This window comes from Vespa mandarinia, chromosome 7, assembly GCF_050613455.1.
Source record: "Vespa mandarinia isolate Hongniang chromosome 7, ASM5061345v1, whole genome shotgun sequence".
Taxonomy (NCBI): Eukaryota; Metazoa; Arthropoda; class Insecta; order Hymenoptera; family Vespidae; genus Vespa; species Vespa mandarinia.
Window position 1 is genome coordinate 7,866,943 of NC_140816.1, and position 20,558 is coordinate 7,887,500.

At 37.2% G+C, this 20,558-nt stretch overlaps 1 protein-coding gene across 2 annotated transcripts in view; it reads left to right on the plus strand.

Moving 5' to 3' along the window:
- The window catches only part of hwt (SH2 domain-containing adapter heavyweight), a 179,108-nt gene that overhangs the window by 149,044 nt on the left and 9,506 nt on the right, over nucleotides 1-20,558 (plus strand). For both annotated transcript variants that reach the window (XM_035870830.2, XM_035870832.2), the window contains exons 5-6: nucleotides 9,047-10,176; nucleotides 10,301-12,014. In XM_035870830.2, the coding sequence (XP_035726723.2) occupies nucleotides 9,047-10,176; nucleotides 10,301-12,014 (2,844 nt within the window). The remainder of the gene's footprint in view (nucleotides 1-9,046; nucleotides 10,177-10,300; nucleotides 12,015-20,558) is intronic.

Sequence of the window (20,558 nt, forward strand, 5' to 3'; positions counted from 1 at the left end):
AAAGAGAGAGAGAGAGAGAGAAAAAAGATTAAAAAAAAAAAACAAAAATAAAGAAGAAAAAAAGATCGAGAACCTAACATTTTTTTTTCGAGAGGATTCGGCAAACAATTATCGTACGTCACCCTCTCTCATGATGAAGTGCACTCGCGTTAGATTCGATCGAAAAATTTCCATCGTAGCCATCGTCGTTTCGATTAATCGTGCCAAATCTAAAGTAACGGGTGGCTTAACGAAGGAGGAGGATCCGCAATCGGGCCGCATTGGTTCTGTCTTCGGACGCGTACCCATACTACCCTCAAATACGCAGAAAGCAGTCAACCCCTTCCCAAACGAAGCAAACGAGCGTGCTTCGCGCGTGACCACCGTTGTAGATTTCAATCGGGCGATGTCTACCGATAGGGAAGCGAATAATCCGTTCATCTCTCGCTATCTCAATCCCCCCTTAAACCCCCTCAATCGAAACGACAGTTTCGACGCCACCCCTTTTCCTCGATACACTTCTATCTCTTTCTAACTATCTATCTATATATATCTCTCTCTCTCTTTCTCTCTCTTCTGTTTCGTCTATCCTTGTCTATCTCTTGACCCCTCGCAACGAAGCAAACATTGATTTTATTTCGAGCAAAATCAATTGAACCTAACGATCCAGCGTGATGCTCCCTCCCTCTCTCCCTCCCCCCCTCTCTCTCTCTCTCTCTCTCGTTCGAATGGTCACTCTTAACGAGGAACAAAATTGTTCACGGGATTCCCTATTCCCTGTGAATCGTAAAGGGACTTCTGCTCATAATTACAACCACTTTATAGCAATTTCGTGGAACTTTTACTACAGGTGTTACTCTACCGTTCGATCGCCTGGGAAAAGGTACCTACTTGAATATCGAAGTGATTTATACGTCTGGATTTAGTAATCTAAAAAGACTGTTTTGCGAAATTGTTCTTTTTCTTTTTTTGTTCTATTTTTTTTTGTTCTCTTTTTTTCTTAATCATATCCCTTACATCATCTTCTCAATTGAGAATTATTATCGTAATTTGTTATTTAAAGAAATAACTCTAGATGGTCGATTTTGGTTTCCACTTGTCCACGAGTCCTCATTATATTTTTGAGAAAGTTTTAAGAGTGAAAAATTTTCTCACTTAATCCACCACTTCCCAATCCCTTCGTCTCCCTCCCTCTCCCCCCATCTACCCTTCTCCACCCAACCTCCAATCCCTAATCCCGTGTATCTCGAGAGGTCCGAGAAAAGTGCCGATCGAATAAACTCTCCTTTTTATTGTCAGGCGCGAAAGGTTGAAGGAAAATCCTTTTCAAATCTTTGACTTAGATTAAAGAGATATTAATTTTGTTTCTATAACGCGTATCTGTTTTATTCCTTTTTCTTTTCTTTTTTTTTTTTTTCTTCTCTAATGAAATTTCATTAGAAAATTAGTAGCATTGTTATCAATCGCCGCGTTCGAAAACGTCACGCATTATATTTCATACATCATCGATAACACGTTGTCATTAAGATATGTAAATTCATGTGTAATGTATGTTACATTACACAAGAGAATGGTAAAAAAGAAAGAGAGAGAGAAAAAAAACGAAGATTTTCGCTCCCTCACAGATGCTATACTTTACAAGAATATATTTACAATCGATTAGAGATAATAAATAATTTTTTTCTCATGAGTGAGTCATCATTCTAATTGATTCAATAGATTTTAATAACGTTTTTATTATATCGATGGAACTACAACTGTTTTACGATATAGATTGTAATCTCGAATGAAAGAGGAAAAAAGTTAGAAGGGTTTGATCGTGAAAGTTTGTTCGCGATTTCCACGATGACGACAATGACAATGACGACGACGACGACGATGACGACGACGACGATGACGACGACGACGACGATGACGACGACGATGACGACTTTTAGTCGTCGTGAGTTAGGACGGTTGGAATAAAATTACTGGAGTAAGTAATTTGAGGACAGAGCAAGTAATTGCCACTCCAAACGCTCAAAGGCGTGTCCCTCTGCGCCTTTTAAAATCAGCACTCCTGCTTCGGCCGGAAGCAGCCTCCCTTTCCTCCCCTTTGGATCGCACGCACGTTCCTTTCCCACTTTCTCTACGTAGATCAAAGGATCTTCCCTCTCTGGATCGTGCCCTTCTCACTTTCTCTCTCTCTCTCTCTCTCTCTCTTTTTCTCTCTCTTTCTCTTTTGCGTCTTGCATTCGCTTTTCATGCATAAACAATAACGCTTATGACGATAAAAATTCTTTTATCTTAAATACCATGAAAGCGTCATCGATTTTATGACTTTTATTAAAATTTTTTTTTTATGCAAGAAGAATTCACCTCAGACAAACGTATTATGTTCTAAAGCTGTGTTAAATAAAAATAAAAAGTTTTATTTTCTTCTTTTTGTTTTTCTTTTCTTTTCTTTTTTTTTTTTTATTTATTTATCACAGGTACAGGAATACTCGATCCCATTTGTGGCATTTTGACCCTGCGGAATAATCTTAAAAGTATTAATAAAAAGAAAAAAAAAATAAAAAAGAGGGAAAAATGTTGAAATATATGCTTCGGTGGAAAGAAAAAAAAGAAGAGAGAGAGAGAGAGAGAGAGAGAGGCAGAAAGAGCAAAGGCACGTAATTGCCACTTAAAGCGTTCAAAGACGTGAACCCCAGGCGCCTTTCCTTTAATTTTCTATGTCGCGAGAAAGCCGCGAGAAAAGTGAGGAGTCCATTCTAGCACCGGTAACGTTGCTCTTTTTCCGTCCCTCTCTCTCTCTCTCTCTTTCTCAGATTTCTTCGGGATTCGTTTCTCGTGTTTCAACACGAGAGAGTAATCAAAGAAGGGAAAGGACCAGTTTGCTTGAAGATTTGACTGGGCCTTGTAATCAGTGGACCACTTAGAATCATCTTTCGAAACCAACAACAACTACCACCACCACCACCACCACCACCACCACCACCACCATCACCACTATCACTTCTTTCGCGAAGAAGACAGTTTTTATAGATTTCGACTTGTTTTAAAAGATTTTTCAAAGGTGACTTCGTTGGTCGGTTTGAAGATAGACGGGAAAAGAGGGACTGAGTTAAAGGGGTGGGGATAAGGGTGAGATGGGTTGGGCTAGGGTAAAGAATGAAAAGGCAAAGATGAGAGGAGACGAATTTTCTTTGAAAGTATATCTCACTCCCTCAGCGCTTCTTGTCCTTTCTCTTATCTTTCCTTAATGTCACTAACGTCTTTCTTTCACTGCTTACCGTGACCCCGATGATGACTTTCGGCTCGTTAGTAGCTTCTTCTTCTTCAGGAGCTTTCGCTACTAAAGACAAGACAAGACAAGAAAATAAATCTCTGTGTAAACCATTAAGATAAATTGTATAAATGTATTTTAATAGATCATTGATCTTTGTGAGATCGTTCGGATTAAATACGATTTATTAAATCTACTCGATCGAATTGTTATATCACTATCATTATTTTGTAAACGTTTTACCATAGAAAAAAAAAAATATTGAAAAAGTATCGAAATAATATGCAAATGTATAAATAAATTATTTACATTTATTATCGATATTAATTAAAAATTGATCAACGAAAGAAACATATCCTTGAAAACTTTATGAGATTTATTATAATAATCATAGACGATAAAGGCGATCGTTCGACGAACCCCTCGTCGAATGATAACGTGTCACGTTTGGCACGTTTCGTTAAGGCAAAGATCCCTAAAGGATCGTAACCATGGATTCTGATATAGCATCGTTGCCAATAACTGAGATTGCCTTTCATTTTGTTGTACGCTTAGACTCCTCCTAGTAATCTTTTGGCTACGTCTTCGTATTCTTATTCTTCATCTTTTTCTTCTTCGTCGTCGTCGTCGTCGTCGTCGTCGTCGTCGTCGTCATCGTCGTCGTCGTCGTCGTCTTTTTATACCTCTTCTTCTTGTTCTTCTTCAAACATGAAAGAAGAAAAAAGATACGGCTCGTGATTTCGTTCGGGTCCTGAAAATGGCCATCTGTGTTGTTATATATATATATTTCTTATAGGGGTTCTTTTTCGAAAGATTCTTTCTTCCCCTTTTACCTTTTGCTTTTTCTTTTTTTTTTCCTTTTCCTTTTTCTTTTTTGCCACCATAGCACGATACAAGAATCGACCCCAAAACGATGTCCCCTCCTACTTCTCCAAACGCGTCTCGTATCCGTGCGCTTTTCTTGGTTTCTTCTGTCATATTCGTCGGTTATGTTATGAGGACAATATCTAATAAAAAGAAGAAGAAAAAAAATAGCAAAGTGAAGTAGCCGATAGCCAAGTACAACCCCAAAATCATCTCGAGCCTTTTTCTTCTCTCGTTATCTTTTATATATATATATATATATATATATATATAAAGACTTGCCATGGGTTATTTCTATAGTCGTTGTCTTTCTGTATTATATTATGAATTAAATATTAAATTGAGACATGAAATCTAAGAAACGCTACGTCACCATTTCGTTCTTTCGACCATCGAAGATGGCAAAAATTTTTTTATTTTGCATTTTCCTCTTTATAGATAATACGATAATAAGAGAGATTTGGATGTGTCGCTACGCGGGAGGAAAAAAAAATGTTCAATTTCGGATTAAATTTTTCAATCTGACATTATTTCTGTAATATTGAAATGTGCTCTCGATCGAACTTAGATATTACTTACTTCATAGCTACGTTTTTCTGATTACTTATCCTTTCTATCTCTCTTCATTTTTCTTCATCTGTTTTTCTTTCTTTTTATAAATTACAACACTTGGCAAGAGATTTCTCGCTTGGCACGATCCGCTTGGAAGGGTAGAGAATAATGTTGTTTAATCTGGCATCGATAATAATACTACGTAATAATAATACTCTCAGACTGTTCTCGTTGAAACTAAAAGACCGAGCTGGTAATTACAACTGCATCTCTCTCTTCCTCTCCTTCTCTCTCTCTCTCTCTCTCTCTTTCTTTCTTTTTTTTGTACCACTCTTTGAAAGCACTGGCCTTGAGAAACTTCATCAAGTACAATTGCAAGTTGAAACTTAACGAAGTTAATTTTAGAAATGTTATTTCTGAATCGAAAAATCTTAACAATTTAAAAATAATTGGAAGAATAAATTTTATTGTTTGTATAGAAATTCGTGAGATATTAATTGGGCAATTGCGTTGATTAATCTCTCGTACATATTCACGATTATGAATTCGTGCTGAATCTAAGTAGCTGTCACTTAGAAAATCATCCCTCTATGGATTCGTTCACAGAACTATCCGATAAGCAGTAGGGTTATTCTCTCTCTCTTTGTTCTTCTCTTTCTCTCTTTCTCTACACACATATACAGACATCACGGCTGCATCGAGCTTGCATCGTTTCGTGTTGTCCGTAGTGATTGCTGGACGGCAGAGGGTTGTCGCTCAGGCTCCCTAATAGATTCATTAGGGATGCCATCCCTCGTCCCTAGAGTTGCATCCAACATCCCGAACCAGTATCGTACTATCCTTCTCTCTGTTAGTCGTTATCTTCGTTGCACGATGCATTCTATCGCTATCTCGATCTATCTATCGCTCCCTCCCTCTCTCTCTCTCTCTCTCTCTCTCTCTCTCTCTCTCATTTAATAGAACGTTTCTATCCTTATTCCGTGAAATATCCAGCGACCCAGTGGATGTCTCGTAAATCTGATTATTGATCGGTAATCAATATCCTTGCAATTTGGCGGTACGCCAGGACGCAGTATGTGGTCTATGAACCAGCATGCATGTATGTGTGGGTGTGCATCATGTGTCATCGATTTTATTTAAGTATACACTGTTTCCTTATTTTTTTTTTTTATTTTTTTTTTTTTTTTTTTATTTTTTTTTTGTTATTTCTTCGATTTTTCTAAACAGACCGATCGATAAAGATCTCTTGGTGGATTTTATGGAATCTATCATTTTGTAATCACAAATAATATATTTGTGATTACAGGGTCATGTATATATGACGATTCGATCAGTCTGTTTTTGTTTTCACTTGAATACGTTCGTGTTATGATTCTCTTTCCTATTCTTATTGTCTTTCTCTCTCTCTCTCTCTTTGTCTCTCTGTCTCTCTCTTTCTGGCGTATAGGTCGGAACGACAACAACTCTTCGAACAGGTCAAGCGTACTTGCGTGTTTGGCAGTCTTCTTTTATCGTTCGTGCTGTGTTAACCAGAAAGCTACGTGAGAAAAGAGAAGAATAGAATGTACTCTTTTATTCCATATTTATATATATTTTAAGTCATATATTTTAAGTCGTGAATGTTTTCGTAAATACACGAGATATATATATATATATACATATACAAAAAAAAAATATATATATATATATATTTGAATATAATTTACAATTAAATTATTTCAATGATCGTTTCGTTTTATTGAAAGAATTGGATTACTTAATGAAAAATTTATTTCCTAAAACGATATTTATATTTATATTTTCAATGGTAGAATAATCTTTTTCTTACGATTTCGCGTTCGTTCGTTCGTACGAAAGCAAAAGGGAACAGCTGTTGATGCATATTCATGATTTCTCGGATTCTCATTTACTTTTGATTTTTCATTCGTTTACGATCGTTTAAACCTCTTCGCCATCGATAGAAGATTCCGCTTGATATTGAAGTTCAACCTTCGCTGAAAAAAAAACCGATATTACGATCGTCTTGAGGATATTGGACTTCGAAACCTTAGGTCAAATCGATTTCATTGAGAAAGGTTAAAGAATTTCTTTTTTTGTTTTCTTTTTTTCCTTTCCCCTTTCTTTTTCCATATTTCTCATATTCCATAATTCTCGTTATAAAATGTATCCAAGTCGAATAAACGTGAAACTCTATTGAATGAAAATCAATTTATGTATGTATATATATATATATATATATATATATATATATATATATATATATTAGAAACTTTTGAAATATTAAATGATATATCGAAATGAAGTTGAAAGTGAACATAGAGAAAATTGAAGGGGAAACGCCCAGAGATATTTTTTGTAAATATATCAAAAAATTCTGCCTTGCTGTCAGTTTTGTGTGCCAAGTTTCTACGTCTCGAGGAAAAAAGAAAAAGAGAGAGAGAGAGAGAGAGAGAGAGAGAAAAAAAGAAAAAACAAACTGAATGGATAAGACAAAGGCCCATCATCAACATGACTAGCACAACTATCATTACCACTACTAATACCATCCTCATAGTATAGATCATATCCTTCTTTATCATTTGCGATGAGGAACTCTGTAAGTTCGTGAGAATAAATGAGAAAAAGGAACGTTAAAGAGGTGGAAGAAACTTGGACGAGTATCAAAAAAGAGAGAGAGAGACAGAGAGAGAGAGAGAAAAAGAGAGAGGGAGGGAAAGAGAATGAAAATGTGATTAAAACGACGTTGATGTTCGTTATTCGTTAAAAGAGAAACGAGTCTCGTGTAATAAATTCGCGAGTTTATTCATTCAACATAGATATTAATTTCTCATTCCGCATTTCGTGATTTCATTGTAGTCCTGTAGTTTAAGAACGTGTCGGTGTTAGAACTCATGGGATCGTTAAAGTATCCAAATAAATACCTACGATTCTTCTCTGTTTATTCGAACGATTTATAAACAACAACAACAACAACAACAAAAGGAACAATGAGAACAATATATATAAAATTTTACGTATTAAATCCTGATATCCGTTTGGTACATAATAATTCGAGACTCTTATCTCCGTATAAACAGAGGAATAATAGAAACGAATGATAATGTTAAAGGAGATAATCAATGTGTTTGTTTGTTTTTCTTTTTTTTTTTTTTTTTTTTTGATAATTATTTAACGAGTATTATATGAGAAATCTTTAAAGGAAGAGTTTTATCTGTCGTTATTTATTGGTTAAATATTATCAGTAAATTTGTTCGGTTTATAATACCAGAGCACTCGATAAGATAATAATTTTGATCCCCTTTATTTCAATGGGATAAAGTTTTCCATTATATATATATATATATATATATATACACATAGACACACATACATATACACTAATATATATATATCTGCAATGGCGTATTCTGTCAGAGGCAGGTTATGGTTTATAGCGTCACCGCGACTACTCTCTCCAGACTCCTCGCAAGAAGGATTCTAACGGGTATCCCTCCGTTCGAGCATAATGCGCCCATTATCTCCACTCCTTTCACCTATCACTACTGGCTTGGTATATAGTATGCCAAAGGTATAATGTGTACCGGGTGTCCATGCAATTTTGCGGCTCCTCCTAAAGCGATCTATTTCTCACCGTCTGTTGAGAGGGTGTTTCGTTCTACGTGTGTACATGTATTCGCGTGGATGTTGGTGACGTGATCGCAAACTGAGTGTCATTGGAATTAAGTTATGGCAAAGAAAGGAAGGAAAACAGCCGACGGAGCGTTGAGTACGATACACGTAGAAAAAAAAAAAGAAAAAAAAAAAAAAGAAAGAAAGAAAGAATGAACGAACGAACGAACGAACGAACGAGGGAGAAAGTGGAAGAGGCCAGAAACCATTACCCGTAATATCCCATCGTAGAAGGAAGTGATTTTTAAGGAGAAGAGGACCCATCGTTTCACGGCAATTTCGTTTTTCCTAAGTGTCCTCTCACTCTCTCTTTCTCTCTCTCTCTTTCTCTCTCTCTCTCTCTCTTGCTGGCTATCACGAGTCACGATGAAACGATTATGAAAATCTCGTGTACCATTTTACCTTGCTTGTCTGCTACTACGAGAGCTTTTCTTCTGTTTTTTTTTCCTTTTCCTCTTTTTTTTTTTACCCTCGTTATATATACGCACCCTCCTATTTAAATTTCGAACTTCCCTCTCCCCCGTTTTTTGTCCCATCACGATGGACGATAGCCATTTTCTTGTTATCGAGCAGAAGTCCTCTTCTCGAGGCAAACGCTCAATTATGAACGTCTCGTTGCTCGAATTATCGGGATCATTTGATTGCAAGCTTGTTTTTTTCTGTCAGCTTTCATCTTTCCTTTTTATTTCTCTCTTTTCTTTTCTTTTTTTCTTTCAGATCCATCGGCTTCTGGATCGTCTTGCGAGGATGAAATCGCCGAGGAACGTTTCACTGGTGCTAGAAAACGTAAGAACAGTTTGCACGCGTCGAGCTCGTTACGAGCTGCTTCAGTAGAAAGCGACAGGCCACTATCTACCGATGGTGTACTCGTTGATTGCGTTGCATTAGTACATCTCGCTGATCAATCCTCTACGGATTCAAATCAACCTGCTCGTCATCCGTCGCCGTATTATTACGGTGATCTCTTCAAAGTACCGGAACAGCCGATAAGATCACAACCGAGTAAATATAGAAAGAGTGTGAGCCTCGACGTGCCTGAGGAACGTTCGAGAACACCCGGTATACCGAAGAGAAATTCTCTGGCGGGTGATGGGGGTCCCTATTCGCCTCATCAACAACAGCATCAATATCAGCAGCAACAGCAACAGCAACAGCAACAGCAACAGCATTATCAACAGCAACAGGGGGGACTACAGCAAAAAGGACAACAGCAACAGCATCCCCAACAGCAACAGCAACAGAATTATCAGAATCAAGATCTAGTGAGCCCCACATCGGGGAGCGAGCATGCTGTCCCAGATAGAAACAGCGAGATCCTCTCATCGTGCATCATCACGGAGTGGGTTCACACACTCATGCCTCCGCCTAGGCTGCTGAGCCATGATCTTCCGAGTACCGTTTGTACGTGCGTCGCATCAGCCGAGGAAGAAGAGGATGAGCTAGATCGACGACAGCCGCAGACTACGCGGCAACAACAGCAAACGCAACAGCAGCAGCAGCAGCAACAGCAGCAGCAACTTCTTCATCATTATCATCACCACTATCACCATCATCATCATCATCAGACAGCACCGCGGAAATTACGACGTGCCAGAAGAATAGATCCACAGCCGATTCTGGTGGAGGACGAGGACGACGTGGAGGGGGAGGACGAGGAGGAGGAGGAGGAGGAGGAGGAGGAGGAGGAGGAGGAGGTGGTGGTGGTGGCTGGTTTGGAGGAAGACGAGGAAGAGATGGCGAGGCAACGTCATCTCTATGAGACAGCCTTCGATTGCAAGGTCAATCGTTCTGACGACGACTTAGACGATCTCGATCGAGTTACCAATCATCCGGTACTGCATTCCCAAGTAAGTTGTACATGATTTAATATATATATATATATATACACATATCACTTTATTCGATAGCAGCGAATAGTCACAAGTTTTTTCCTCTTTTTTCTATTTTTTTTTTTTCTATTTAATAAATCAGATAAGAAGCAGTAGCGCTTTAGCTGTGAGTCGAACGAGTTCGTCGACCGATACGTCGAAACAGCAACAACAACAACAGCAACAACAACAACAGCTGCAACAACAACAGCAACAGCAGCAACAACAACAGCAACAACAAATTCCTTACGCTGGTCAACCGCATTCGAGCAAAGACCATCGACGCAAAGTCGTACTTCTCCGCCCAAAACCAATTCCGAGCCGTCTTCAGCAACAACAGCAACAACAACAACAGCAGCAGCAGCATCAACAACAACAACAACAACAATCAGACAATATTTCGACTCTGTCCCAGGATATCGAATCCCTCCAGATAAACTCGAGCGATGAAAAAACTGGCTCGCCGAGACTTCCTGCAAGAGGTTACACACCCTCGCCGCCATCAACGGCACCCTTACCCGCGAAATTTCATGGGAATCGCGATCACCTATTGCTGAACATACGCAGCGCACCAAATTTGCCATCCCAACCGGATCATCCACGTTTGAAGGACATGAGACTACCCGTGAAGTCTACATTACGTGCCAAGGATTCTCCTCAAAGTAGCGAGGGCAGCATTTTAGAGATCAAAAGCCGACCTAAGAACTTCGTTCAGGAAAACGTCGAGTCATCTCAAGGCCGCCGTTTCGACAAGGAACTTATTCTTGAGTTCAAGAGCAGGCCAAGAGACGAGAGACAACGTCCAAGAAGTTTGATACGCGAGAGCAAACCCATCATGGAGTTCAAGGGTAGGCCTCACGAAGCTGAGAGTGACCTTGCACGTCCAAGAAGGGAGGCTGGCCTTTTGGAATTCAAATTACGTAACAGCAGGCGCAGAGCTGGATATTCCAGTACCGAAAGTATGGCAACTAGTAGTAGCGGCGGTAGTATGGAGTCTTTGAGAAGCAGCACCAGCGAAGGTAATCGATCTACGAGCAGCTCAGAAAGTCGTCACAGTACCAGTCTAAGTTCTCATAGCTCCGACAGCGGTGGTACAAATTGTTATCATCATCATCATCATCATCAACAGCCATCTTTAACGGGCTTCCTGACGCATCATGCCAATAAACTTCATATACTTTCGCCTATTTCTGATAAGTCCTCACAGGAACCAGCCTCTGAGACCTCGGACAACAATCGTAATAATAATTCTCAAAAGGCATCGCCCGAGGAAAACATTACCACTGAAAATAACGTTATGCTTACCAACAATACCAACACTAATACGAATACAAATACCAATGCAACCAACACAAATACAAATTCCGTCACGTCTCCCATGGACACGTCCTTTAAAAAGAGACGAACTCCTCAAAACAAGAATCTGATTAATTTAGCTCTCCAATCGTCGTCTTCCGGAGATGCAGAAATACAAGGCTCCGACAGTGGTATTTCTATCGAGTCTCGAGCCGGTATCAAGTGCAAGCCCTTTGGTTTTCACCTGGTAAAACCCCAATTGGATAACATCAATATAGTCGATAATGAGCCGGAATTATCCGATTTGCCGTTTGACATGCCAAAACTTCGTAGAAGAAGATTGCTCATGCAACAGGATGCAACAACATCTGGTAGCGCGACAAGTGTCGATTTGAGAGATTTGCCCTTTGACATGCCAAAACTTAGAAGGAGACTTAGGTGCACTCAAAGCACCGAATCTAGTGCATCACAAGCTTCTTCGAGTTTATCGGTACGCGACGTCGAACCATCTGCTCTATTTGGTGAGTCATCTTTTTATTATATAGAAGTTATATATGTAAGGCGATATTTTTAATGCCAAAGAATTTAGGTTTAGACTAAATTCGGATTAATCTCCTTTAAGGAAAGACAAAAAAAAAGAAAAAGAGCGAGAGAGAGAGAGAGAGAGAGAGAGAAGATCAGAAAAAAAATGAGACGAGTCATCATAATCTTCTTTTGTAAAGCAAGTGGCTATGATGAAGTTTTATCAGAGGTCTTCTTTTTAAACGATTAGCTTAACGTCAAGGCGAAGCCGCAAGACACTTCGGTAACGGGCTCGTCTCTCGTTAATCAAGTGTCTCACCATTAAAGTGATAAAAACGTCGTACTTTTGGGTAGCTCGAGGTGAGTTAAGTACTCACCAGAACCGAGAGGGATACCGTAATTTGATGCTGATCGTTATGAACCTTCCAGACAGGGACTAACATCGTTAAGCCTCACTTAAAACCTTCAGTACCTTTACAGAACGACCAAATATTTAATGTTACCAACACACCATTCGGTTTGCAAGCTTGCGCGGGGTAAAGATCTTACATATTATCGCCTTAAAAAATTTTAATTACCTATTCCGCTGGAACGGCTAAATGAATAGGGTGGTTCTCCCTTTCTCTCTCTTTTTTCTCTTTCTTGAGTCACAGTGTCCGTAAAAAAAAGAGAAGAAAAAGAAAAGAAAAGAATTTTATTTTTCCTCAAAAATCACGACATTTCCCAAAGAGAAGAAAAATATTTCGAAATTGACGATTTAAATTCGTGATAAAATGTTTAATATAATAAAAAAAAAAAAAAAAAAAGGAAGCTTTATCATAGAAAAATAAGAGCATTAAATATGCAGTTTAGCAAGAAGCGTTAGGTTGCATTAGTCAAACGATTAAGTCTCAACTGTGGTCCAGCGTGTGGTGTACCTCACACCTTTTTCTTCCCTCTCACCCTCACTCTCACCATCGCTCTCACCCTTTTACCCCGTTTTACCTCGAGGCCCGCCGTCGCCATCCTCGGAATCGAACGATAGTTTGAACGCCTCTTGTCTACCCTTCTGTACTTACCCTATTCTATCGTTCACCCCACCAAATTGGGAAAGCTCTAATGCAAGCTCGCGCGCATAGCCATCGCCCACAGGCTAAACTGGCATTATAGAGAAAGAGATGGAGATGTGTGTACATGTGTGTGTCATATATATATATATATATATATATATATATATATATATATATATAGAGAGAGAGAGAGAGAGAGAGAGAGAGAGATAGTTGGATAGACAGAAAGGGAGAGTCGATCGAGGGGATGGTAAATACCGCAGTATCCGAGTCTATACTATATCGAGTATGATGTTTTACGTACATACGTATGAGTGATAGAGACGGGAAGAGTCAAATGGTATGAAAGAATGAGAAAAAGAGAGAGAGAGAGAGAGAGAGAGAGAGAGAGAGAGAGAGAGAGAGGTGTAGTAGTATATTTTTATAGTACTTCCTAAAGTGTCGATAAAAACATGAATGCTTCATAAATCTGTTTTCTGCTAACATAAGATGGCCTTTCCGTTCTCTCTCTCTCTCTCTCTCTCTCTCTCTCTCTCTCTCTCTTTCTCTGTCGATATATTAATACTTGTCTTTTTTTTTTTCTTTACCAATATATCTTGACGTTTTTATGATACGATTAGTGTGCAAAAATGTTTGGATTATTTCATTAGATTATTCTTCGTAGGATTGCTTTTGATTTTTCATTTCCTCGATAAAATTTAATATCCTCGTTTAATTCAATCGTATTTCCTGTTTCGTCTGTAATGAATAACGAAAATGTATTTCGTTTGGTACAACTCTGATATTGTTGCGAACTCGAAACTCTTCGATATCGGCCACCTACGGTCGAGTGAGTTCCGTTTCTCGGCTTTTGCTAACAAGATAGATGCACACACAGAGAGAAAGGGACGAGAAGAGAAGTAGAACGAGATAGAGATAGTGAGAGGGTTGAAAATAGATAAAATGAGAGAGATTCCCGTTTGTTCGTAACCACGCGGCGATAAATGATAAAACTCTCGGGACTTTCGATAACCACGGGACGCGAATTCTCTAACAAACGGCGGGCAACAGAAAAAAAAAAGAAAAAGAAAAAAAAGATGGGCGAATAATAGTCGATATTGAATTATTGGGGAATGAATTCAAAGGTTGATGATGTGTCTTTTCTTCTTCTTTTTTTTTTTTTTTTTTTTTTTTTTTTTTTTTATTTAAATAGAAAGCACAAATAACGTTTACGTACATACATCGTTTAAAGAAGAATTAATCTTCATTTTTTATCAGATACACACTTTCTGTTTCAATAGTTTTTTTTTTCTTTTTTTTTTTTTATTTATAAAATAGAAAGCACATGTAACGCATGCGTACGTCGTTTTATTTGAATTCGTAAAAAAAGAAAAAGAAAAAATGAATCTTAACTTACATTGATCGGTATTAATCATCGAGAGAAACGTTAAAATAGAAGAAGGAAAAAAAAGCGAGTCGATAAGAATTCCTAACACGCCAACATATTAACTTTGACGAATGAAGAAACAGAAAGAAGAATCGTTTCGTGATTTTCCTCTTTCTCGTTCGCGTTAGTTGAGCTTAAGGAACAGTCAGCTGCGTTCGTATCGAAGGACGGGATATATTTCTTCCCGTCTGATGGATGTTGCCCGATTTGGATCCGTAAATTACTTTTTGAAGAGGGCGCGAGTCGAGAAGAGAAAAACTGAAGACGAGGAAAAAAAGCTCGTCGTCGTTCCGGCTTTCAACGTAGCTGTTAGCACGTGATCGAGAACAGATTTCGGAAAGTATCATATACGATCTTCCATCTTCGTCTCTCTTTTCGATAATACATTCTCGTATATTTTTTATAAGATATCATATAAAAAATTTTTATTTATCCCCCAACAAATTACGACGATAAAATTGAAGTGTCTTGAACTTGTTTACTTATTTAACTATATATTTATTGAATGAATATTTTTACAAAACACTCGATCAATATTTATAATAAAATATTAATGAATCTAGACGAACGCGTCTACCTGACGTTTAATTCATAATAACATTTAATATAAAAATATTCGTATATACTTATCGATTGTTTTACAAAATGTTTATCGTTGATTATTAAAAATATTGAATCAATATACATAAATGTAAATAATTGAATTCTCTAATCGTAATGATAATATTAATGTTTGTATTTTTCCTTCAAGATTAGATTCAATATTCGTAAACTTAATTAATGAATCCATTGTTATTTTTTCTTTTTTCCTTTCGAAATAAAATTTTTAAAGTTCCTTCGTTTCAATCCTTAGTACGCGATATATACAAGTCGATAATAGAGGAGTAACATTAGTAAATATAAAGTTAATAAAGATATAACGAGATCCTTTGTGATATATAATATAATCCATATTGTAAAGGTATATAATATGACGTAGTAATGAAAGTTGAACGAAGTTTTGTGTCGAAGTAACAATTTTCGTTTGTTAAGAAAATTGTCGACAAAGTATAAACACATCGAATATTTCCAAAAAAAAAAAAAAAAAAAAAAAAGAAATAGAAAGAAAGAGATATTACTGAAAAAAAAAAATATTATTTTCTTAGTAAAAGTTTTTTGAGAAACAATTCGACCCTTGTCATATTTTCTTCCTTTTTTTTTCCCTCTCTCTTTTTCTTTTATCCTCTTTTATCTTCTTTCTCTAAGAGTCGAAGTGTTGTCGATTATTGTTCTCCCTCTTTCTCTTTTTTCTTCTTCTTCTTCTTCTTCTTCTTTTTTTTTCTTTTTTCTTTTTTCTTTTTCTTTTTTTTTTTTTTTGTTCACGTGAAAAAACCAGAAGAGCTGCTAAAGTTATCTCGACGACGATGAGTTTGATAGATCGATTCGTTTCTTGCGTTAGCCCGAACGTTGTTGTCTCCAACGTTGTTGTTAAAGGCAAAGCTGCTTTATTAGTTTGCTAATGGCGAGGAAGGGATCGTCGATCATCGTAATCCCATCTTGACCGATCCAAAGATTTAGAAGCGATGACGGAGCACCTTGCTAGAGAACCGATTTGTTCCTCCTTTTCTTTCTCTCTGTCTCTCTTCCTCCCTCTCTCCTTCTCCTTCTTTCCCACTCTTTCTCTTCGATAAACTTTCGCTTACTCATCGGCGGGTTTTCTACGAGAAAGAAAAAAATAGATCTGTTGGAGAATTAAGAACATTCGTTCTCATCCATAAATCTTATCGTCTTATCATATTTCTAATTAATATAAAGAGAGAGAGAGAGAGAGAGAGAGAGAGAGAGAGAAAGTGTTTAACCAATGATAAATCATTATTTATCTTAATATTTAGGTCATATTAAAGATATAAATTATAAGAAACAAACAATCTTCAGATTTTAATAGATTATTTGTATTATAGTATTTAATTCGTATTAACGTTTAAGAGAAAGAAAATCTTAAGATTTGTTGAGTGTAGACGAAAAATAATTCTATGATTCGAGTTAAACGATGTTGATTGGTGGTTATTATGGTGATGTACTTGTTTGTTGGTTGTTCTGCTGTTGTGGTCCAGCTCGACCAAAAACACCTATTCTCTTTCTTTCTCTCTCTGTCTCTCTTTCTATCTTTTTTCTCCCCTTTCTCTCTCTCTCCTTTTTACCTTCTCTATCCTTCTTTTTTTTCCTTCCCTTTCTCCTTTTCCTTTCCCTTCTCTTCTCATCCTTCTTTTTATATTTTCAACCAGTTCGTCTATGACGGACGGCCAGCCCGGAAGGAGGTCGGTTCTTGCATTGTGCTTTCAGACAAAAGCACCCAGCTTGCTTGCTTGCTTGCTTGCTTGCTTGCGCGTCTACAATTCTCTACGATAGATGAGAGACAGAGAGAGAGAGAGAGAGAGAGAGAGAAAGAAAGAGAAAGAAAGAAAGAGATGGAGACTGAGCTTAAAGATCTCGCCACACCGTCTACCTTCTGAGCTCTCTATTTTTACTCTATATGTAGACACGTAAATCGTATTGTTATATATATATATATATATGTTTGTGCGTGTCTGTGTACATACATACGTACATACGTACATACGTACCTACATATAGACATATACAGATACTTGTGTACAATATTGTACATTGTACATTGGCAATATCGGAAATATTATATTACGCTCTATTTATTTCAACTTCGGATTATTTTCATTTTGACGACTCTGACAGTCCGTTCATTTCGAGTGACAAAAATATTCTCTTTTTTATTCGGTCAAGGATGATATCTTTCTTCTTCTTCTTCTTCTTCTTCTTCTTCTTCTTCTTCTTCTTCTTCTTTTTCTTCCCTCCCTCTTCCTCTCTTGTTTCTTTTCTTGTTACTTTTCCTTCCCTTAGGAAGTATTCGCTACGAACCAGACGGTATAGTTCTTTTTCTCGAAAGTAGATGAACCGCGTCTTTCGTTAGAAAGAAGAATAGTGACTCGGAAGAACGTAACAAAGTGTTGAAAGAAAGAAGCTTCTTTGAAAGAAAGAAACAGAGAGAAAAAGAGAGACCAAATGAACCACCTTCACGCTACGTTGAACGTTATTGATCTTAGACGAACGATAAGAAAGAGAAAGAGATAAACGAATAAAGAAATTATAAAGATCATTATTACGAAATGATGATCTTTATTAAATACGATATGATCTTCATTTAAATCTAAATTTAAATTTTGAAGAATATTAACAAAAAAAAAAAAAGGGAAGAAAAAAAAATTGAAATAAAAAATAGAAATTTTATTCCAAATCCAATTGATATAACATTATCTTCGTTAAATCGATGATTACAAAAAATGGATATTTATAAATTTATGTATGTATAATTGAGATACATACCTTTCGGATTAATCGTAAATAAATCGATAAATTTTGTAAGCGTGAAAATTGATATTCCCACGAATCACGAGATAGGTCCTGGGAGGATTTAACGACCGTGAAGAGAGAAGTATTCCTTTCTTAACGTTTCCTCCCTATCGTAAGGGCGATCGTTAACGGGGTGGAAGTGAGAGAGGTGAGAGAGAGAGAGAGAGAGAGAGAGAGAGAGAGAGAGAGAGAGAGAGAGAGAGAGAGAAAGAGAGAAATGGCTCTAGCAAAAACGAAGACATCGTACTTACTTGCTAGTATCTCTCGTCTCTCCCACCCCTCTAGTATAGTTCGCTCGGTTGAAGCCAGTCGGAAAAAGATTTGCGAAGTTTCGTGAAATCCCGCCGAAGGATCATTCGTTTTGTCTCTCCTCGCCCTTGGAATTTTTATTGTTCCAAACGGTTGTGCCATCTCTATACCGCCTTCTTTTTTATTTTAGTTTTTTTTTCTTTTCTTTTTTTTTTTCCTTTTTTTATCTCCCCCCTTTAAACTAACGACCTCGACCAGCTCTTTTTGTTTCTTATTCCTTTGTGTTTTTTATTTTTCTTTTTTTTTTATCTATTCCTTTTCGGGTTTCTTTTTTTTATTTTTTTTTTTTTTTTTTTTTTTTGAAAACGATTCGTTCAGATCTTCATGCATGAAATAATGGTAAGGTCGTAATGTGATGCATATAAATAATAATTTTTAAAGGACAACAGTCCATTCATATTTAAGGTTCTCCTCGAAGGAAGTAAAATTTCTCGCCGTTAGTAACCGTCTCACGTTTTTATTTTTATTATGATTTGTTTAGATTTTTTGATAGGGATGATATAGCAGTAATGTAGTAATGTAATATAGATAAATAGTGATGTAGTTTTTTTTTCTTTTTCTTTTTCTTTTTTTTTTTTTTTTTTTTCTTTTTTAGAGGATCAGGATAACGTGCCATTTATTTTTCAGGAACCTCGAAGAAAGTAAAATTTCATGTTGGATAGCGTTTCACGTTATTATTTAATTTTTTTAGTTTAGGAATGTCGACTTCGAGGACTGGCCTTTTTTTTGCTCCATTTTTAATGATTCGTTTTGATCTTCATGCGTGAAATAATAATTAAGAAAGGTTGTGATTCTTTTTTTTCTCTTCTTTTTTCTTTCTTTCTTTTTTCTTTTTTTTTTTTTTTTTTAGAGTATCGAAATAACGTCCGACTCATTTTTCAAGGATCGTCGAAGAAAAGTAAAATTTCATGTTAATTATCGCGAGATCGGATTTAATCTTAATCGATGAAACAACGTCGTCCGTTTTCTCTGTTTAACGAATCCGTGGATGGAAATTAAATCATGGAATGTGCGTTGCTATTACCGCAAAATTTTAATTAACGCGCGTCGCGTTCACGTAGGAGAAGATGTGTGAAAAAGGAAGAGAAATAAGGAGAAGAAAGGATGGAAGGGAAAGGATAGCGAGCGAGGTCGTTTGCGTCGTTAAAAAAATTATAAGGCCGATGAAAAAAAAAAAGGAAAAGGAAAAAAAAAGAGAAAAAGAAAAATGTTTGCAAATAACGCTTTAAAAAAAAAAAAAAAAGAAAAAAAAAAGAAACTATTTTAATAGTATACCAAAGTTAAAAAGTTCGGCAACATTTTTCGTTCTCCATGAAATCGAAATCTTTGGCTTTGTTTATTTCTTTTTTTTTTCCGTTCCTCTCCTCGCTCTCTCCATTACTCTTTTGTTTTCATATTTCTTTTTGTCGCTCATATTTTGGATTTTTATTAACAACGTCGTAAATGTGCAAACGCTCAACAAAGCGATTCGTTTAATAATTCCGACCTTTTTTTGCTGGGACGACGTCATTGCACGACGTGGAACATACCTAAGTTGAACGAAATAAAATGTATAAAAGCCAAGTAAGCGAATAATATCGTGCGCTTTTTCCCACCCCAAGCACACCCCTCTCTCTCTCTCTCTCTCTCTTTCCCTCTTCCTCTCCCTCCCCCTTTTCATATGAGGAAAATATCGACGCGTAAACGCAAGCAGTAAATACATATATACTAACATACATACACACATATATACGTACGTACATACGTACACTCAGTTTAAGTGCTTTTCGTAGAGCGTCGGTTTCCAAGCATGAACACAAACACACATACACTCTTATGCTCGTCCTACGTCGTTGAAGAAATTGCAATTTTGTCGCAGCTACTCGCAAACACGATAGAAAGAGAGAGAGAGAGAGAGAGAGAGAGAGAGAGAGAGAAAGAGAGAGAGTGGCTGACTGACTCTGTTCGTTGCCGTCGTTAAAATCGTTTGGTACGTATCCAAAGTGTCGCATTTTACGCGATCCAACTCGAGATTTCTAATCTTCATAGACTCCTTCTTTTTCTACCCTTCCTTCTCACCACTCTTCTCCTCGTCCACCACTTCCTCCCTCCTCTCGTCTTCCTGAATGAGATTTTTAACGAGTGCCAAACGTCGCATCATGCTTTGCGGATATTTTTTCTTTTCTCTCTCTCTCTCTCTCTCTCTCTCTTGCCATTTTTCTTTTTCTTCCTTTTGCAAAACTCTTCCAGTCCTTTCCGTTTAACCGACGTGAAAATCAGCGTACTCTCCTGACCCAATTTTTCTCGACTTTTCGCCTCGTTTCATTCGCTAACGGCTTGTTTCCGCTTGCGAATCGGAAGGCTACGAAAGCGGC